A 23,289-nucleotide genomic window follows, 5' to 3' on the forward strand; every position below is an offset into this window, starting at 1 on the left:
TTCCCTCTTGAAATCCATCCAGTTTAAGTTTAAGGCCTTCAAGTTGTTCCACCAAGTAGCGGCTTGCGCTGTGATGAGTGGAACGAAGATGTCCTCTGGTAGATTACTCCTTCCTAGTAGACTGACCGATCCCTCAATTAAGCTAATGGGGTTCTCTTCCTGCCGCCCGTGGAATTTCGTAAGGCTCTCCATAATCACCTTTGGGTCTAGGTGTCCTGTATTCCTGGTTAGGTTTAAGGGGGTTGGAGGCATGGCGATAGGTCCTGTTCGAGTTAATCTATCTTCTACCTTGTGAAGGATCCTTTCTTTCATATTCTGCATATCTCCCTTGATGATCAAAATTCTCCCCTCAACCTGTTATGCTGGAAACCTGGGTTTCTACCTCTTCCTTGAGGTTCGAGATGTTCCCTTCCAGCTGGTTTACCCTACTATCGATCTGTTCCACCTGTCCCAGTTTTGACCTGATGTTAAAGGATCTCGGTTGTGATACCTTCACTAGCGGTCTAATCTTATCGTGGAGTAGCTTTACGATGTCTGGTAAGATATCGTTCTCGCTTCCAAATTATTTATCATAGGATATAAACTTCATGGTTTTGATCCATACTGAATTATGATCACAATAATAATTATTGTCCATATTATTTATACCAAATGATTTATACCAAATAAAGTCCAGAGATAACTACGTAAATAAAAAATAATAATAGTAATGATAATACCTGCTAAATTTTATCATCTACGGTTGCAATTTTTTACTCTAGGCCCTGTCCTACTTTGTGAACCTGTATGTACACTTGAGATATTTGTCCGGTTAAAACTGTATTAGCTTGAGAAATTTCATCTGAATATTTGTCATTTACTTTTGAAATTTGGTCTGAAAGTTTGTCATTCTGTTCCATTAAGGTGGAATTAACTCGTGAACCGTCTGAGATTTTGTCATTGAGTGCCTGCATCATGCTCATTAAGTTTGAACGGATTATGGTTGTATTGACCTCTTCTTCTGATGACGAGTCCGGTGTTTTGTCCATCTCGATAAACAAAAATTTGGTATCTTCGCCGTTTTCGATGAGATCTTCTTGTGTAATGGTGTCTTCAATGATTTCTTCTTGCCGTTCATCGTAAGATTTCTCTTTGCGAGTTTGTCTTTAAGTTGTTGTACAGACATATTTTCCAGTATTACTTGCATTTTGTTCTGATTCCCACTTACACTCGCATTCACTACCGTAAATTATTCTTCAGTCCTGTCGCAGTCGCCAATGTTGTAACTACAAAGATGCACACACGAAATGCTGCCATCTGTGTACAGTTGTATTTACAAATTATACACATGCACACTAATAACTGCCCTCTTGAACAAAACACTGCTACAAAGAAGGAAAAGCCTGCAGCACTTGCATGTCAACCAACTACCAACCCTACGAAGTTCACATACTTGACTAATGACTTCCACTACAAGTCTTGTTAAACCACTCAACTCAACTCCCAAGACAGCCTCTTTATATACATTGCATTGCCAGGCTTCTAGAAGAATAAGACACATGTTTTCTCATAATTTTGAGTCTCTAATAGCCTATTTACAATGAAAGGAATTTTCTACACAATTCCAGCTGCAAAGTTTTGGATCAATACCTTGTGTTGCACAATATTACGCTGGATTTATACATCACATTTACAGGTAATAACAAATTATATACTATTAATTATGTGTTCTTACATGAAATAAACTCATATTAATATACATACAGCAGATGTAACATGACATAACCTCACAAATAATACAATCACGATTTATACCAAATAAAGTCTGTACATAACTACGTAAATATATATATATATGCTGTTCTGTTACCAAGTGAATAAGATTTAGTGTTGCTGCTCCTGAATGTTGCATGTTTAATTGTAGACATCTGATAGGTGTTTGTATCATTGCTGATTTTACTCTTCCCGATGCATTGTTTCCTATTTGGGCCATTTAGTAGACAGTGTTTTGTTTGTATTTTCTAAGAACAGCAACTACACTAGGGCAACCCTTGTCTAATGAAGAGCGATTTTCACATTTCTTAACTATATGGTGAGATATAAGTCTGTTGACTCTGTGATAGAGATGGAGGCTGTGGTCCACTACCCAGTGGAGTTCCTTCACACTTAAAATCCACCAGGCTTTTCACCTCACAACCTCGGTCTGAAAGTTGGAGCACGTATAATGGTACTATGGAATCTGATCTCTCCTAAACTTTGTAATGGCACCAGGCTGTAAGTGAAGTCTTTACATAGTAACGTGATCAAAGCAACCATCATCATGGGATGTGGTGCAGGAGAAACAGTTTTCATCCCCACAGTCCTCTGATTCCCTCTAACTACCACTCCTATTCAAATAACTGCAATTTACTGTTAAAATATGCTTTGAATGACGATAAACAAAGCACAGGAACAGTCTTTAAAAGTTGCTGTTGTGACTTTAAGGAGTGACTGTTTTCTCCATGGTCATTATATGTAGCCTGTTTGCATGTAAGCTCTTTTGACAGCCTTGTGATTCTGCAGCCACAGAGGTGAAAGATAAATGTAGTTTAAAAGCAAGTTTTATAAAACAACCTAACTTCAATAACATAATTTGAACAGCAGTAGAATATAGTTGTGACTGGCTGTAGGCAAGGGATCCTGCCATTATGATGAGAACCCCCAAATCGATGGTGACTGACAGTACGCAAGGGGGTCTGCCACTATATTGAAAATCCCCAACTGGATCACGACTTCAATAACAACTCTGGACAACATAATTTTGAATGGCAGTCTGCAAAGGGGTTTACCTTTATAACGACAACTACACAATTCAATTGTGAGTGGCTGTAGGCAAGGGACCCTTCCGTTATAATGAGAACTTCACAAGTCCAGTGTGACTAGCCATAGGAAATGGGGAGAGCTCTGACTTTACATGAGAAACAACATATGCAGACCTCCCCAGTGTGTTTCTTGGGTAATGCTAAGAACAGTGCAAGCTAATTAAATCTTTTTTTTTTTTTTTTTTTTAAATTATATTTGTTCGTGGTGTCGACCTCTGTACATCTTTTGCCACAATTAAATCTTACAACTTGTAATAGTATTTTACTACACTGCTGTGCAAAACTTAAAGGTGAGATAGATAAAGCAACATATCAACTGTTTGATGGAAATTAATGAAAGTGGGGTAACATGTTGCCAGAGATCTCCCACACATGCATAGAAACCTGGCACGAGGTCTGCACAACTATAGTGCCAAATGGGTCTGGCACCCTAAAACGAGGCAGTTGAAGGAACAGGGTAGGACAAAGTGTGAGTCGATCAGCGAGCTGTTATGGTGCACTGTGGTGGTGTTATTCATTACAACATGGCCTGGGGATAACATTTTTTGACTTCACATGGGGAAGAATCATCGGGAAACTGGAAAATGGACAAAGTGTGACAAGTGTCACCCAGGTGTTTGGTACTGCTCACAGCATTGTTTCACGTGCATAGACAGCATTCCGAACCACAGCACTGCTGCCCGAAGGAGGGGAGAGGGTCGACCATGGTCAACTACAGCAGCAGATGACCACTACATTGTGCAACAGGCAAGAAGAGACTCACGTCAAACAGTGGTTGCAACTGCACCCACATTTAACAGGACTGCAAGGCACCCAATCTCACGTTCCACAGTGGCACGGCGACTGCATGGGGGTTGGTCTGTTTGCCTGACTGAACAAGGGTGTGACTACAGTAAGCCACACCATGAACCACGGTGTCTTTATTAGTGGAAAAATTAGGACAGTAATGTCTTCTCTTACATTTAACCAACAACATGAAATGTACTACAAATGCCAATAACTAAGAGCGAACCGAAGCAAAAAGCAAGATTATCGTATTGTATTACTATACTAGTAAATTCATGACATTTATAGTATTTGACGTATTGAATTTTTGAACCATACTGTTGGCAATTATTTTCCATTTCTTACTTAAAAACTTCATCCTTTCATCTGAAGCATATTCTTTCCTAACAAGTTTCATTTCCAGTAAAATAACTTTTCACACCTCAGTTTATTCTTAGTTCTTTTCAAAGCACAATTTAATTTTTTATTTTCTGTTTCAATTACATTATTTTGCTTGGCTCACTAGTTAATCATTTTGGTGCAAAATGGTCTGTGGGTGGTGCGAATTAATTATATCTGGCACTGCAGTGTTAGTTAATAGGTAGATTATTTCATGTTCCCTTTGAGCTTGTTTTATTTTTCTTCCTATGGGTGATTTTTGTAGCTTTAGAGACTTCAATAATATATGTAGGCAAATTCAAAATAATACGAGGTACTGCGCGAGGCTTTAGGCTCCATTTCAGTCTTGGAATTTCATCCTTATCACCGTTTACAACAAAGAAATAAACTTCACAATCTCCATCTGAAAAAAATAAACCTGACAAATAGAGTATTTGTAAGCAAGATGCTTATCCTTCCTGGGAATGGCTCTCACCTACTTCAAAAAGAGATTTTTGTCTCTTGTGGTTGGGGAGGGGGGTGTCTAAAGAAGTGATTTCCTTTATATGAATCCTTGCCACACTCATTTCTACCTCCTGGCACAAAACAGGATGGCATTTCTGCTATATATTTTCACATGTGTATTGCCTGCAAGGTCTGTAAATTGCTCACACACATTTTAAAATGAAAATAAATATGGCGCAGATAGCAAGAGACACAAAGCCATTTGTAAGTCCTCGTACAAGACAGGTTTTCTATTTCAATGACATGTTGGCATCTGTGTCACTCAGAATGCTTGCAGATCAATAACACACATTGTTAATTAAAACTAACACATGTTGTAACAATACAATATTACAACTCCTTTTTATTTCTTACACCACTCTTCTGATGACACAGGCGGTGCTGCTCGACTGACTGAGCCTACTTTTGGTGAGCAAATCCCTCTTTTCATGTGTTACACATTTATTTGTACCACCCATTACTGTAGAAGGTGTTGCAGTCTCATACTGATATTGTGACTTCCATCAAAATTGATATGCCTATATGCAAGTACATGGTATTCCCACTGCCTATTGACTACGGCTCCTGAGCTGTGCAGTCCTTACCACAGGATGTGATGTTGTCTTTTCTAGTTGATTCAGGCTCGATAGACATGAACTAACCACACTACAGTTCCAATGATTTTCTTCTCACTATTGTCATATACACAATTTGTGAAAACAAACTTTACATACTTGTGTTAGATGTTCTGATTTTAGTGTACAGTAGTGTAAGTCAAGTTAAAATACATATTCTCATGCAAATGATAATTTTTCAATTTTCAGAATCCTGCTATTTCAGATGTGTATACTGAACATTCTTGTGCGACAAATGTAGCCAAGTATTCACCAAGTGGTTTCTACATTGCTTCAGGAGGTATGGTTGCTTTATAGTTCTTATTATGTGATATTTTGAGTGCTTTTTAATTGGAATTCATGTTGATTTTAATGTTGGTTAAAATATCCGAAGGCAGTTGGTAAGAGAAGCAACTCTTAGTTTTCTCTGAATCACACTGATAGCAGCCATGATCATTTCCTCTTATGCAGATACAGCTAGTTTAGGGCCAGTGTAGTCCTATCCATTTTTATCTCTTCATAAGCTTACTGTATTTCTGTATCATGAAATCAGGACGATGTTACACTTTTCAGTAATGAAATGACATTGATCAACCAAATAAAGAAGGAAGAAAGAATATCTATATACACAGAGGTACTAATCTTTATATAAATAAATATGTATATAACAATGTGAGGCAAACTTACATAATGATGTGCTGCACTTCAGTTGTGGTTACTGGTATTTTTTTTGCTGCATTAATCTTCCTTGTTACATCATTTTTATTACACAACATTTTGTAAGAATTGACAACTTCGCAATCAAAATTGACCGTTCCGATTAAGTGATTGAAGGGTTTGTTCCGACAGATGAGTTTGGCACTTGTCCAAAAATTATTCATGAGCAATAAGTTGGGTTGGGGCATCGGTTCAGGTTAAATACAGAATAAATTCAACCAGTTTAAGAATATTTAAATAAGGTACATTTTTACATTAAAATGGGAAATTATTTCCAATTAGCATTCACTTGGTGAACTTCTTTTAGAACTCCAGTTTACCAAGGTTTCTGATGTCCCATACTGTTTAACATAACATTCATCATATAGTGCAGTCCCATTTCTTGTCAAAGAATGCACAGCTTTTTTCATGGAAGCATGGATATTTTTCTATTTCTTTCTATTTCTTCCTAGCAGGCTACAATCCATATACCTAAATATTCCACTGCCGTTTGCTAAAATATATAGATAATTATCAACAAAAGAATCCTTCTCTGGCATGCCACAGTGATATACATGTGCTGCAGGTGGGACATATAGCAACTAGCGTGAGGAACCCTTATTCAACCTGCACCACACATTTTCCTAAGTGATAACTTGGCCCTCGACTTCACAACCGCGTTTTTTGAATTTACCTTTTACATCCTTCCTTTGATTCCTTCTTAACTTCATCAAATGAAAACGAAACAATATCAATATTTCTACTAGTCATACTGAATTGTTGAACTTAAAATACTCAAAAGCCAAAGCCCAACAAGTAACATGTCTAAACTCTGCTACTAAACCTGAACTCCATCTCGTAGCTTCATAGCCTGAATCAGCATTTGGAAGGGGATTATTCTTAGAATCAGAATTCACATTTGGAAGGGGTTTCCCGTAAAATGGGAATTCTTATTTGCAAGGGGATTTCATTACTCATTAAGTTGATATGAATCTATTTTAAATTATTTTAATTGTGTTAATTTTACAGCAACATAAATAAGTAAGGTTCTTCTGGCAGTAATTACGATTATATGCTGTTAAAAACCAAGATGGATTATATAAAAAATAATTTGGTTTAAACCAATATACCCTGGTTTGATGATGAAAGAATGTCAAAACGAACTACCAAATTACAAATTAATGGAAGGAGAAGCAGAGGAAGAAATAGAAAGAGAAGCTGAGGAAAAGTTGAATGAAAGGCAAGAGAGGCTGAGGGAGAAGCAGAAGGAAAGGGCAGAGAGGCTAACGATGGACCAGGCTAAAAACAGTGTAACCCTTTAAGCCTGAATAGGAATATGTTGATAGAATATAAGTGGTGAAGAGATATGGCTACCAAAAGTCCTGTTTTAGTCAGAACAGTCCTTTTAAACATTGCCCAGACTATTTTTGGATTAAAGTCAGGATGCAAAAATGTTGATATTTCCAGTATTCATAAATATTTATTTCAAATATCATAGAAAAGAGGCAGCACTGCATTAAGGTAATTCTCAGAGTTCCACCGCTTGCCTGTCATGCACTTACACATCTCATTCATGTAGGTTCTTCCCCAGTATGACACAATAGCCCAGTGGATCCTTGATTTCCATCTCCTCTCCTTGCATTTCTAATTAACTGACAAGATGCAGTTTTCTGTTGGTGATAATACATTACATATATTATAAATATATACCATTATTATACATTTTATGATCAGGTAATACGTATGCAACACGTGACTGTTGTTGGTTCTTAAGTGCTGAAGTCTTAAGCGGTTTTGTGAAACAAATATACTGCTGAAAAGGAAGTGTGTACCTTATGCAGACCTTCAAAAAGAATAACCGTAAATTCAAAACAAACTTTGATTCAAATGTTGGGTGCAATATCTGTTCTTCCAGCTTTAGGATTAGTCAGGCGGTTGTTCAGGTATCAAGCAACATTTGAAGTGATAAACATGAAAGTGCTGTGCGTGCTAGAGCATCCAGTTCCACTCGTAGATCCTTCTTTAAAAGTGAGACTTTGGGTGACAATGAGATTAAATTAGCTGCATCTGAAAGGGCATTTGCTTATCACAAAGTGCCCTTTTAAGTCAGTGGATTGTACTTCAGACCTTATTCAGTGTGTTTTTGAATCAAAATTCTCATGCGCCCGCACCAAAGCAGAGGTGACTGTACTAAATTTTTAACTCGACTTGTGGTTTCTCAACTAGTGTTTGGTATATCTGAAGCTAATGTTATTTGCTACAACAGATGCTTTGAATCATGATGACACACATATACCATATGTTTTCAATGCTTGTCAGATTCTTTAGTCCTGTTAAAGGAGTTCAGGTAAAGCTAATGTAACTGAAATCCTTGCGTGGACAAACTACTAATATAATAAGCAAGTTTTTGACTGAGTTCATGAAAAGTGTGAACACAGAGGAAATAAACCATAGCTCTGAGCATATAACACTAATTGCAATGTTGGTGGTGTCTCTAGAAAACATGTTAAAGTTTTCACAAAACTAAAAGAGAATGCGGGACATTATTTAGTTGGAGTTGGATGTTCTGCTCACATCATTCACAACATTATTCAGACAGCTGCTGATGCCTTTCCTGTTGTTATCAAAGGCATTGTGTCAACAATATATCGTTGTTGCTGGGACAAAACCTCCTACTTGATAATATTTTTGGAGGTATACTGACCCACACCACATACATTATGAAAAGCGAGAATGCCATGACCATATTCACACAATATTGCACCTAGATAACAGAACCTTACCGGCCAAAGTTCTAAGCTAAAATATTTCACATAGGAGGTTTGGTCCTGGCAGCGACGATATTCATATTTTACTTGTACAATACCAGAATTGAAAGCCACAAAAATCTTGAATTTGTGGATCTCAAATATAAATAAATTTTAAGTTACACCAAAACAAGCTGGCTCGCTTTCCTCCCTGCTGTTGGATGTCTTCTGACACATAATTTTTGAGGAAGATAAATATCCATTTGTTACAGATTTTTTTTTTTTTAAATCCTTTGTCGAAAACATGACTACTGCATTCGCAACCAGTCACCAACTTTTCACTCGGTGGTTTAAATTATAGAAAGACAAACAGGTATGATTTCTGAGATGATTTCAATCTTAAAAACAAATCTGACTTCTAAGAATAAAGGGTGCTTTATTATGTCGGCTGTTAGAATGATGCTTTTGAAACTCAAGAGAGGGATTTGCATCACAAGTAGCAAAATTTAAATGTAATATCTATAAATGAAATAGCGTATGGCTTTGTGCCGGGAGTGTCCGAGAATATGTTCGGCTCGCCAGGTGCAGGTCTTATGATTTGACACGTGTAGGCGACCTGCACGTCGTGATGAGGATGAAATGATGATGAAGACGACATATACACCCAGCCCCCATGCCAGAAAAATTAACCAATGATGGTTAAAATTCCTGACCCTGCCGTGAATCGAACCCCGGACCCCTGTGACCAAAGGCCAGCGCACTAACCATTTAGCCATGGAGCTGGACATCCTAATAAAATAAAACACCAATGGGACTCTAAGCCACACAGTATACAGAAAACCTTCCCCCCCACACATACAGGTAGGTAACTACATGCCTCTTCTCACCACCACCCATCACAAAAGCAGAGACCGGGTGAGTTGGCCGTACGGTTAGGAGCACGGAGCTGTGAGCTTGTATCCGGGAGGTAGTGGGTTCGAATCCCACTATCAGCAGTCCTGAAGATGGTTTTCTGTGGTTTCCCATTTTCACACCAGGCAAATGCTGGGGCTGTATCTTAAGGCCATGGCCACTTCCTTCCCATTCCTAGGCCTTTCCCGTCCCATCATCGCCATAAGACCTATCTGTGTTGGTGCGACATAAATCAGAATAGCAAAAGGCACAAAAGCAGACTGTTGTAAAATCACTGGTTAACAGGGCCATAGTGATCTCAGATACAGAACACCTTGAAGAAGAAAACGAACACCTCGCGGGAACCCTCAGGAGAAATGGCTATTCGTTCAATTACATCGGATGAGTTTTTAGTTTTTTTTTTTTTTTTTACAATTTGCTTTACTGACCTATCTGAAATTAGCAGTACTTCCTTACATCAGAAACCTGATTGACAGGATTGGTACAAATCTAGACAAATACGACATAAAGACCCTCTATAAACCACACCGGAAGTTAACCCATTATCTGCCACCAGTCAAAGGCATAATATAATTACAGGCCCTGGAGTCTCTTTATTATCATAAGTAAATTTCAATAATAATAATAATAATAATAATAATAATAATAATAATAATAATAATAATAATAATAATAATAATAAAAATATATTTATTATAATATACTTATTTATATATTTTAATATATTTATTATTATTATTATTATTATTATTATTATTATTATTATTAGGCACCTCCTCTACCTGAACATTATCCTTGTTCCTATGCCATTGTCACCATAAGACCTGTCTACCGGAGTTGTCCATGCGGTCAGGGGCGTGCAGGTGTGAACTTGCATTTGAGAGATAGTGGCTTTGAAGCCCACTTTCGGATGGTTTTCCATGGTTTACCATTTTCACACCAGGCAAATGCTGGGGCTGTACCTTAATTAAAGCCACAGTCTCATCCTTCTCACTCCTATCACTTTCCTATTCCATTGTCACCATAAAATCTGTCTATCGGTGCAACGTGAAAACAACTTGTAACAAACAGTCTTTACATATTGCTGACTGAGTAGTTCTTCCTTCTGTTAATCCTCAAATATACGCTCCCCTTGGTCATTAAGTTGATGGCTGGAATGTTCTTTGAACCTGTTTCTTAGAATACCAGTACTTACTCTTTCTGTACACTGTAATTTGTATGACTGCCAATTGCTTACAATCATTTTATCCTTAGCTGACTTCTTCGCTAGTTTCAATTTCCTAGTAAGTTCCTTCAGGTTCTCATTACTTCCACAACCAATTCTATTTCTTTCCAACCTGCATCTCCTCCTTATTCTCTTTACTTCTGTTATAATTGTGTCTTTGCAATTCCTTACCACCTTTAAAGGTACATATCTGTTTTCACGTTCCTCAACAATTGCTTTAAACCCATCCCATAGAATGTTTTCATTGCTATTTATCATTTGCACCAATCATAATTATTTTTATAAACTCCTTCGTGCCTGTCATATGAAACATATGGTACTGCATAGAAGTCCTACTTTTACAATTTTTTCCTCTATTACATGTACTATATTTTAAAGTATGACAAAAACAGCTTCATATTCAACTTGTGTATTAGTCCGCCGCGTTGGCTGAATGGTCAGCATACTGGCCTTCGGTTCCGAGGGTTCTGGGTTTGATTCCTGGCTGGGTTGGAGATTTTATTCGCTTCTGCTTAATTCTTCTGGCTCGGGGACTGGATGTTTGTGTCCGTCCCAACACTTTCCTCTTCATATTCAGACAACATACCATACCACCAACCATCACAGAAACACGCAATAGTGATTATGTCCCTCCATATCGGGTTGGCATCAGGAAGGGCATCTGGCCATAAAACAGGGCCAAATCTGTGTGTACGAAAAAAGAAGAATAATAATTCAACTTTTGTATTTCTATCATCTAGTGCACCATTTTCTCTTCGATTTCTTTATAGAGCTTATCTGGTTTTACGATCACCACATCCAGAATATTCATCTCTAGAGTTGGTTCCATCACTTTGATTCAGCTGTCCTTCCCTAGATTAACTTATTTGTCATTCATTGGTCGTGCTTCCTGTCATTTGCATTACCTTCCCAAATTATATTTGGCAAATTGAGCTCACTACAATCGCATACCTTTCCATGTTGTTTCTATTATGGCTTATTATTTTATCAAATAATTGTGCATCTGCATTGGTGCCACCCTCTCCTGGTCTGTGCATCCCAAAAACATTAAGTAGCCTTTTATATTTATAGCTGAGCCGTATACCCAAAATTTCATGTTGCTCATTGTTAACTTTTTTTGTAGCTTACACATTTTTCTTTCACCAAAATGAATACTCCCCCTCGTACTGTTTCTATCCTACAATAAACACTCCAGTTCCATGAGAATTTCTGCATTTATAATGTCACTTCTCAACCATGTTTCAATTCCTATTACAATACCTGGTAAACATGTATATCAATTAAATTAATTGTATTCTTTTTTTTTTTTTTCAGTTCTTTTAGAGTTTAACACAAACATTTTTATGTCATCCTTACTTGACTTCCAGATCTCTGTACTCAGATCAATATTGCCTAGTCCACCCCGTTTTCCTGAATGTGCCTTCCTATATTGTTTCTAAACAACTCTTCTAACTTACATGTACCACTGTGGTTCAAGTGATTGGCATATGAACGTACATCCGTACCTCCTACCCACCCATTAATATCTACAAATCTAATGCAGGCATATAATGTAGCCTAACCAAGAAAGACCTCCTGCCTGGACACAACCTTGTTGACACACAGGATCCATAGCTTTGGGGCATTCGCCTCACCCTCACGCGCCTATCAGCATGATACAACTGAAACCGGTATTCATCGGACCATACCACATGCCACCACGTGCCGCGGGCCCATGTCGTTGAGCTCTGTGTCGAGGTGTCAGCAAAGGGACATGAGTTGGTCGCCTCCCAACATTCAACTGGGCGGCGATCTGACTCACAGTAACCCGTCGAGCGCCCAGTATGGTTCTGCAGAGGCGGCGTGATGTCTGTACATTAAACGCTTGCGGTTTCCCATGCAGCGGTTTACACGGGTGGTTACATTCTCTCTGCGATATTGAAGATCCACCCTCGACACTGTTGACCTCAGAAACCTGAATTCGCATGTAATCTCCGCAATGTTGCAACCCATGCGCCATGCGCTGATGAACATCCCACATTCAAACTCAACTCGTGACGTGTTGCCATCTTCGCAAACTGGTGTCTGTGACGGACTGCTCAGCTAGCCACAACGCTCAAGGGTCATCACAGCACATTTTCTAATGGGACACCCCTTCCCGTGACATTTGGTCCCTCAGTGTATAGTTGTATAAGTGAGGTACGTTAGCAGGAAGAGCAGAATGTTTGGTCAAACAAATACAGAAGCATCAACACAAAATCATACAGGAGTTGGTTTAATAATGAATAAGAAACTAGGGAATTGTGTAAGCTATTGCAATCAGAATAGTGAAAGGATTGTTGTTGTCAAGATAGACTCCAAACCAATGCCCACCACAATAGTGCAGGTCTATATGCCTACTAGTTCAGTAGATGATGAAATTGAAAGAATATACGAAGAGAGAAAAGATTTAATAGAACATGTGAAAGGTGACAAGAATTTATGTTGGGAGACTGGAATGCAGTGGTAAGCCAAGAAAGAGAAAGTAATGCAGTGGGAGAATTTGGACTGGGACAAAGGAATGAAAGAGGAAGTCAGCTTGTTGAATTCTTCACCAGTCATAATTTAGTCCTTGCTAATACTGGGTTTAAACACCACAAACGATGTCTGTGCACATGGACGAGACTTGGAGACGCTGAAAGGTATCAAATGGACTTCATTATGATTGGCAGAGATTCAGAAACCAGGTATCGATTGCAAGACTTTCCCAGGAGAAGATGTGGACTCTGATCACAACTTGTTGGTCATGAAATGCCATCTGAAGTTGGAGATTATGAAGAAAAGAAGGAATGCAAGGAGATGGGAACTAGACAAGTTGAAAGAAAAGAGTGTGAAGGATTGTTCCAAGAAACATGTTGCACAAGGACTGAATGAAAAGAGAATAATAGAGGAAGAATGGACATCCGTAAAGGATGAGTCGGTAGAGTTGCTGAAGAAAGGTTAGAATGAAAGGAAAGATAACTGAGAGTCAGTGGATAACTCAGGAGATACTAGACCTGATTGATGAACGAAGTAAGTACAGAAATGCAAACAGGCAAGAAAGAATAGATCATTAAAGAATGAAGTGGATAGAAAGTGCAGGACAGCTAAGGAAGAATGGAAGAAAGAGAAGTGCAAGAATATTGAAGGTTGTATGGTCATAGGAAGGGTAGATGCTGCATAAAGGAAAATCAAGGAAACCTTCAGAGAAAGGGAAACTAGTTGTGTGAATATTAAGAGCCAAGATGGAAAACCACTTATAGGGAAAGAGGACAAGGCAGAAACTTGGCAGAAAGATACAGGAGAAAAATGCCATCTGATTTTCGGAAGTATGTTATACCTATTCTCAAGAAAGCTGGTGCTGACAAGTTTGAAAACTACCGCACCATTAGTTTAGTATTTCACGCCTGAAAAATTATAACACTTATTCTTTACAGAAGAATGGAAAGACAGGTTGAAACTGAATTTGGAGAAGATCAATTTGACTTCAGAAAAAATGTAAGAAGGCATGAAGCAATCCTTTTTACGTCTGATCTTAGAGAACCGAACTAAGACGGACAAGCCCTTCTACATGGCGTTCCTAGATCTAGAAAAGGCATTTGATAACGTTGATTGGACCAAACTATTTGAGATTCTGAAAGTGATCGGGTTCAGATACTGAATCTATATAAAAGTCAATCTGCAGTGATAAGAATCAGGAGCTCTGGGGGGAAAAAAAAGGGCAGCAATCCAGAAAGGTGTGAGGCAAGCCTGCAGTTCATCCGCCCTCATTTCATAGAACAGGCGGTACAGAAAATCAAAGGGAAATTTGGAAAGGGAATTGCAATCTGTATGTGTATGTTGGGTATTCAGCCCGAAGGCTGGTCTGATCCTCCACAGCTCTACCAACAGCTTTCATAGCTAGCCCAGGTGTCACTAAAGAGGCATACTAGGGAAATGAGGAGAAAATCAAATGCTGAGATTTGCCGATGATATTATTTTATTTGAGAGTGCAGAGGATCTGGAGAAATTGCTGAATGGTATGGACACAGTCTTCGAGAAGGAGTACAAGATGAAAATAAACACATCTAAAACAATAGTAATCGAGTGCAGTTAAATGATGTCAGGTGATGCAGGAAATAATAGTTTAGGCAATGGTCTTAAGGGAAGTAGATGGATACTGTTACTTGGGTAGTAAAATAAATGATGGCAGAAGTAAGGAGGACATCAAATGCAGACTAGTACAAGCAAGGAAGGCCTTTCTTAAAGAAAGAAATTTCCTAACTTTGTCAACATTGATATAAGAAACAGAAAGATGTTTTTGAAGACTTTCGTATGGACTGTGGCATTGTATGGGATTAAAACATGGATGATAACTAGCTCAGAAAGAAAGAGAATAGGAGCTTTTGAAATGTAGTGTTACAGAAATGCAGAAAGTAAGATGGATAAATCAAATCGCTAAAGAAGAGGTACGAAATCGAATTGGTGAGAGGAGATAGATTGACTGTATTTGACAAGAAGAGATACGAGGGGCAGTCACATGAAAACTGTACACCTGCTACAACATGACCATGGAGTGGTTTTGTTCAAAAGTAATCACCAAAAGCGTTAATACATATATCACCGGGCGAGTTGGCCTTGCGCATGGAGGCGCGCGGCTGTGAGCTTACATCCGGGAGATAGTGGGTTTGAATCCTACTGTCGGCAGCCCTAAAGATGGTTTTCCGTGGTTTCCCATTTTTACACCAGGCACATGCTGGGGCTGTACTTTAATTAAGGTCACGGACACTTCCTTCCAACTCCTAGGCCTATCCTATCCCTTCGTCGCCGTAAGACCTATCTGTGTCGGTGCGACGTAAAGCCCCTAGCAAAAAAAAATACATTTATCTCGCTGAGAGATGAGATGATCAATTCCAGTTTTGTAAAAAGAGGTATGTCACTGACAGATCCACAACCACACCCATTGAAACCGATGTCCATGAATTTCTTTCTTCAGGTCGCCAAAAAAATGCAAATAAGAAGGTGAAAGATCCACGCTTTTTGGAGGATGTTGAAGTATTTCGCAACCAAATCGCTGAAGCATAGTTTTTGCCAGATTGGAAGTATAGGGGCGAGCACTATCATGCAACTGGATGACTCCATCCAACAGCATTCCAGTGCATTTTGACTTTAGCGCATTGCAGTTTCTGCAAAGTGTCTTCATTGCACTGTGCATTCATTGTGGTTCCACGCTCGAAGTAGACAAGCAGAGGGCCCCTCTAAACAAAGAAAGAGATCATCATGACTTTACCAGAACTTCTGTGAACAGTTTGTATCTTCAACGTTGCAATTTTATTTTACGTAAATAAATATCGCACTAGAACACATTCACTTCCTTGTCTAAACTACTTTATTTACACTGTACGTCACAACACACAATTATACACAGTAGTAAATTACACTATGTACAACACTCAATAGCGGAGTACCCTGAAGTCTATTCTGACAAGTACAGATATCAACAACGCTGACGCGCGCACTATATCATGTTCAGACTTGAATTAACCGCCTCACTCACTTGAGTCCAGTACTCAGACTGTCGCACTGACTGACAGTTCGATATTTATACTACTCGATCAACCATCTAGAATGATCGACTTTTGGAAGAGTTCTTACAACACTCTAATGGAACACACTCGAAACCTCGATCGACCAGCTAGTCGAATGGGTGCTTGAACATAGTGATGTGCTTGAGCCCGGCTCGAGTTGCTCGAACAGATGGCGTCAGAGTTCGAGCAAGTTCGAGCTTTGCTCGAGCTTTTGTACGCGCCGCAACCTAGCGCCTTGCTGTTACTAACACCCAGCAAACTTCAGAAGGATATGTAAGAGTATTATGCTGGACAGTACCGGTTCGTCCTCTTTACTGTTACTTCCGTGTCTTTTGTACATAATATAATTTCGACCCATACTTATATATCGGAGACAGCCAAAATTTGTGTTTGTGCGATGATTCGTTACAAATGCCTCCATCCGAATAAACCAACTGTCTACCTAAAATGTGTTGTTTGGGCCATATAAATACAGAAAAAGGAAACCATTACACGTGTCGTAATAGTTACAAATTTGAATGGTTATAAGACTAAAAATGTATCTTCTGTTATTGACATACTTCTCGCTCGGCTGCATGGCTCAATGGTTAACGTGTTGGCCTTTGTTCACCGGGGTTCCGGGTTCGATACCCGGCGGGGGCAGGTTTTTAACACCATAAGATGGTGTCTTGTTTTATTTGTTCCAGATGGGCTCGAAAACTACTGGACCGATTGACTTGAATTATGGTAAAGGATACAGCTTGAAATCTCGAGTCGCTTTTGATTTTCATATATATTTCACGCAATCAGACAGTAACATTGCTGCATAATAATACGTTGGAGGTTGAGTCATGTATTTGTGTACACGATGAATGAGATGCCAATAGTTTCTTACTCGAATTCTTCTATACGAGCAAAAAGGGTAATTCTTTCCCAAAGTGTGTATTCAAACCCCCCAACATTGAGGACACAAGGAGAAACTCGTCGGGCGTGCTGCACAGCTGTCTTAGCCGCCAAAAGCAAGAAAATGTAAGAATAATATTACCGTATTTTTAATTTTGCACGGTCTAGAAAGCCAAGAATAACAGACGAGAGGATCTGTCGTGCTGACCACACGACACCTCGTAATCTGCAGAGCTTTGGGCTGAGCAGCGGTCGCTTGGTAGGCCATGGCCCTTCGGGGCTGTTGCGCGATAGGGTTTGGTTTGGTTTTTTATTCATAATGTTGCGTCAAACGTACAGTTGTTACAAGGCACAAGTACTGCCTTGGGATGAAAAACTTCTGTTAATACGCAGGGAATATTACCGATACATGCTTCGTCCTTTTAATTGCATATTATCATAATCTAAGCCTTCTAATTTTATGGGCAATCTTTATTCCCCATAAGATATACGTCAATGACTGAATGTAGTAATATGTGAAAGAACGTATCTTCGTTATCAACATCATACACATAAATGCGTGAACGGTGCTTCATTTCTTATGCTGTTTGCTTATCTGCACGTTCACGCTGTAGCCCGAGTCAGACTCCGCCTATGGTCACGTTACTGCTCGAGCTTGCTTGGAACAGGCTCGAGCCTCGGCGCGTATCGGGTCGGCTCGATCCCGCTCGAACACGGGTATCATTTGCCCATCACTGCTTGAACATTCATTCAGTATTTAACTCCCTTGGTGCCAGGCGGTAGTGTGAGCATCCGCCCTTTAAATTGCCAGAACCGATCTGGTCAGCCGTTAACAATCCAGTCAGAAGTTGCCAGAGCCGATTACATCGGCCGGCTTAAAATTCTGTGATAAACGTAATTTTGAGGCACCCTGTAGTGACGTGCATACTTTTGTTACAACCTGGAGTGAAGGGGCTACACGTTATTGTGTGCCTGGCTTTGGCAGTTCTAAGAGGGTGTTATACCTTTCACAAGAGTCGTTTCCTGTGTTTACAAATACCGCTAACCGGTCAGTAAGAGATTGCTATTTGCAGTGAGTTGGATTTGTGACAGGAAAATGACATGTTGTTTACGTGATCATTTTTCAGCAGGTATTGATGACAGTAAATTAATGCAGTATTTAGAACAGTGCGAAGTTAACGCTGATGATTTATCGGATAGCGATACGGAATTTAGTTCAGAGAGTAGCAACGGAATTATACCGGACACGTCCGCGGAATCACTGCAGCTAAAGAAGAGACGTTTAATTGTGTCTAACAGCACCAAAGCTACTATGAATATGGTGGTAGATGAAACTAGTGATAACGAATATGATGATGATGATGATTTCTCTGGAGAACATTTTGTGGAAATTTGTCCCAATGAACCCGACAACATTCCTCAACCTCCTGTCTCCTTCAAGGAAGTTCTTGGACCTAAACATGCCCTACCGTCTGATTCTCCGCCCATATCACACTTCAATTTACTTTTCACTTACTCTCTGCTAAACCTTATAGTCACATACTACCTAAATGCCGGTCTCCGCGGGCCAAGTGTAGCGTGGCTGCCTCTCACCCGGAGGTCATGGGTTCGATTCCCGCCCAGGTCAAGAATTTTTGCCTGGTCCTGAGGGTTGGTTTGAGGTTCACTCAATCTAAGTGACCCTAAGTGATTGCAATTGAGGAGATATCTGAGGGTGAGAGAGCGACCCCGGTCTGGAAAACCAAGAATAATTACTGAGAGGATCCGTCTCACTGACCATGATTCACCTCGTAAACTGCAGGTACCGAACTGAGCAGCGGTCGCTTAGTAGGTCAAAGCAAATCACGGCTTTAGTGCCATACATTTTTTAATTTTGTAAATTCTGTTGTATTATAAAATTATTTTTCTAATATATACTACAACCGAAAACGAGACGCTATTTTTTCTGAAAACAAAAACTATAATATCAACTACTATTTTTTTACTTATTTAATAATTCAGAATTATTTTTATACTGTGTTGTCCGCACGTAGAAAATTTGTTGTCAGTATTTGCCAAACATTGATACATACACGCGAATTTTATCGGTGAGTAAAATTGACTTGTTTTTATTAGTGACATGTTTGAATTTTTATTTTTACGTTTTTATTTTTCTTGTTCAAATTAGTTTTCTATGGAATTGTATTTAGAAATACATTATACATAATTACGTATATTCTTTTGTATCGTAAATTATTTTTTCAAAGTAGATATTGAGAACGAAAGTGCGAAAATATTTTTCTCTTCCTAAAAATAAACGCTTTTGACAACTATAAATTAACAATAAAACATCTTTGACTCTTTATATCACTCCAAACCAGTTTCTTATTTTATGTAGTCGATATGTAGAAAATTTCATGCCGGTATTTGCTATACACCGGTAGATATGCGCAAATTTTAAAATACATGTATTTCCACTGAAAACGGCCTGGCACTTTACAGTAGTAGAGTGGAGGCGGAGCTCTGGTCTCTTACAGCTGATGGGGAGCGGCCGACCCGATCGGCTCTTGGCTCCAAGAGGGTTAAAAACACCTATGGAAATATTTACAACATTCGTAATGTCTCTACATGTATCTGGATAATAAAACCTTACAGAAAGTTTCCAGAACCCTTCATATATACCAAATATAGTACAATAAGTCTAACATATGAACATTATGGAATTTTCTACTGCTTTCGACTCTACAGATTTTGAGGTTATAAACAATATGTATTTGAGGTTATACAAATCTACACTACATATTTATATTATGGTAATCATATTTTACATTGAATAAAAGATAATTTAGTCTTATAATTAAAATATATTAAACATAATAATTGAAGGTTTTACACCAGTACAGCGTTGTACGTACAACATTTTGGATTTCTTTGGCGGGGGAGAATTGTGATGTTTCCATTGTTGGCTTTGCCATATTTTCTCGGGCTCGAAATGGTGGCAGAACGTTTCGTCCCATGACGATACAAGACAGAAATGCATACTCTTCCTTGTGGTACTGCTGCAGATAACTGACATGACGCCATTCTTTCCACCTACTACACACAGATTTTTCAGAAGTTCAAGTGATCTTTGATAATGGCATGCATGGAACCATGCCTAATTCCGAATTTCTTCCTCCGTGATTCGTCGGTTTTCCCGGATAAGGCTATCAATCTGCCCTATCATATCAGGAGTATTGCCCGTCCTGGGCATGCATCGTCTTGCAGTGATTTGCGCCCTTCTCGGAACCTCCTATGCCACTCGTACCCACTTGTCATGGACATGCTGTGTTCGTCATACACAGCAGACATACGCCGATGAGTCATACTCCAGTTCCCTCAGCCACCAAAAAACGAACCACACTTCTCTGCTCCCTTTTGCTTGACTCCATTTCTACAGCTGGATGAACATACTAGATCAGTCCATGCACCATTAACGATATAACCTAACAACTGTGTTTACCTGTGATTTGTCACTCTGCAGTTCTCCTACCACAGCGATGGCAGTATCGATACACAACAAGTATGTTGCCACCTTTCGCGCAGAATATGTGTTATGGTGGGTGTTTGGTTTTCATTTGATTGCCCCTCATAGAATGATAGGGCACATCTTAAGTCACTCAGGACTTTTTCAGTTGGTTTTTGAGGGAAGTGTAGGCAGTGAGAATGGTAGGGGTAGACCAAGGTGAAAACCTACAACCTGTTTTCCAGTCAATGACAGAGTCAGGGATGGGATGAATGAAGCCCCCAACGTGCGGCGAGGATAGGAATTGTGCCAGCTGCAGAGGCCTGTCGCACTCCTCTGGGGCAATGATTAATGACTGATAGATGAAATGAAATGATAGTGGACAGTGTTGCTGGAATGAATGATGACAGGGAAAACTGGAGGACCTGGAGAAAAACCTGTTCCGCCTCCACTCTGTCCAACACAAATCTCGCATGGAGTGACTGGGATTTGTACCATGCACCCAGTGGTGAGAGGCGGACGCGCTGCTGCCTACGTCACGGAGGCTCAGGGGTTGACCAATGTATGAATATGAAAAGCAGATTAGAGCAGATGTGGGGTGTAATAGTTACGTAGCAATGAAAAAATTTATCACAGGATGGGGTGGAATGGATAGCCGCATCAAACCAGTGTATGGACTGATGACTGAACAACAAGAACAGCAACTGATGCAGGAAGAGAGGAGTAGGGAAATATACTGTACTGGGTAAGAATGGTAGGATGGGGTCAAGACCTAAAATAATATGGCAAACATTAGTTTATATATAGGCTATAGTAGGATGCATTGAAATGAAGTCAGCACAATATGGGGTATCATAGGCAACTGATTCAAATTGTTCAATAGACTAAAAGTTCAGGACCGAGCTCGATAGCTGCAGTCGCTTAAGTGCGGCCAGTATCCACTATTCGGGAGATAGTAGGTTCGAACCCCACTGTCGGCAGCTCTGAAGATGGTTTTCCGTGGTTTCCCATTTTCACACCAGGCAAATGCTGGGGCTGTACCTTCATTAAGGCCACGGCCGCTTCCTTTCTACTCCTAGCCCTTCCCTGTCCCATCATCGCCACAAGACCTATCTGTGTCGGTGCGACGCAAAGCAACTAAGAAAAAAAAAATAATTAAAAAAAAAGTTCAGGCATCATCACATAATATCCCTCTGTTTTCATGTTACTGTGCTTGAGAGTTGCTGCCCAAAAGTTATCTTGTCTGCGTAGAACTGACTTGTTGATTAAACTTGCTATTCCCATAGTCTTCATTTGTATTGAGAGTATCCCATTAAATCCTGTTTCAGTTATTTTTTTTTACAAAAATAGGAACATGGATGTTGTTATAGTTTGATAAGAACATGACCAATAGAATTATCTTTGTTTGTTTCTAAAATGATGGTGTTTGTTTATAGATCAGTCTGGAAAAGTTCGTATTTGGGATACTGTAAATAAGGAGCATCTTTTGAAGAATGAGTTCCAGCCCATTGGTGGTCCTATCAAGGATATTTCGTGGTCACCTGATAGTCAGCGAATGGTGGTGGTCGGTGAAGGCAGGGAACGGTAAGAGGATCTTAAGTGACTGGTCATTTCTATGATGTTAAAATCTTGTTATATTGCTTCTAATCTTCTGTTATGGATGGTGCTCTTTCAAATTCTAGCTTATTAAAGTACAAGCTGGTTAACCAATTGTGTTTGGAAAATTGTGTGATGCTGAAGATAGAAGAACTAGGTATCTTTAGCAGGAGTGCTGTTTATTTTCTGAGAAACTAAATGTGATTATGTAATATGTAATTACATAGAAGAGTGAACAGTAAACTTTCTCAATTTTAGGGTAAGGTAAAAACTTGAAATATGTTTAAAATGTGCAACGAGAACATTTTCAATAAAGCCACCATCATCATTAATTTAATTTTAAATATAACAGAGCAATCAAGTAACTGTTTTTCCTGAAAGAAATTAAACTCTCTTATTACTTAAAATCTTCTTTAACAGCTTATCCAGCCAGTATCCAGTATTTGGGAGATAGTGGGTTCGAACCCCACTGTCTCCAGCCCTGAAGATGGTTTCCCATTTTCACACCATCTGAGCCTATCTGTGACCTGCTCCTCTCCACACTACTCGGATGGTAATCGGCCATAAAGGTGAACATTAATTGAGGACCTTATCACTTGAATTTTATCAGATCGAAAGCTTCAGTAATCTCCACTTGACAAATTAAGAAGTAACAATGTTCCATTCCTCCCACCTCTGAAGCTGACTATTTACTTTTACCTTGTTCGGTACACTGAAGCTATGTCAAACCTCAATCGACATTAATTAGAGGATAATGTTATGAGGTCAGTTTTAACATGAAAAAGATTTTTTCTAAGAAAGTGGCAGACAGTATTATAGGAAAACTGATTGTATTGATTTTTTTAGTGGGTGTTTTTTAAACCTTCTTGTAAGGACATGGGCTCATCAATTTCAAATCATTGGACATTAACGTTTCTGTATTTTAGTTAGATAAAATCATTTTTGAGACCCTACGGCTGGAGAAGTTTCAAATCAAAGATGAAACTTACCAAATTATGCCCAAAATATTTTAAGATTAAGTGTATTTTCACTTGTAAAGCAAATTCTATTAAGTGGATCATTAAACCTAATATTAGTTCTTA

At 39.1% G+C, this 23,289-nt stretch overlaps 1 protein-coding gene across 1 annotated transcript in view; it reads left to right on the top strand.

Annotated features, from left to right (window-relative positions):
- flr (actin-interacting protein 1 flr) overlaps positions 1-23,289 on the top strand; it is a 306,602-nt gene that overhangs the window by 17,460 nt on the left and 265,853 nt on the right. The window contains exons 3-4 of the mRNA XM_067147455.2: positions 5,312-5,402; positions 22,048-22,195. Of these exons, the coding sequence (XP_067003556.1) occupies positions 5,312-5,402; positions 22,048-22,195 (239 nt within the window). The remainder of the gene's footprint in view (positions 1-5,311; positions 5,403-22,047; positions 22,196-23,289) is intronic.

This window comes from Anabrus simplex, chromosome 5, assembly GCF_040414725.1.
Source record: "Anabrus simplex isolate iqAnaSimp1 chromosome 5, ASM4041472v1, whole genome shotgun sequence".
In the NCBI taxonomy this organism is placed as follows: Eukaryota; Metazoa; Arthropoda; class Insecta; order Orthoptera; family Tettigoniidae; genus Anabrus; species Anabrus simplex.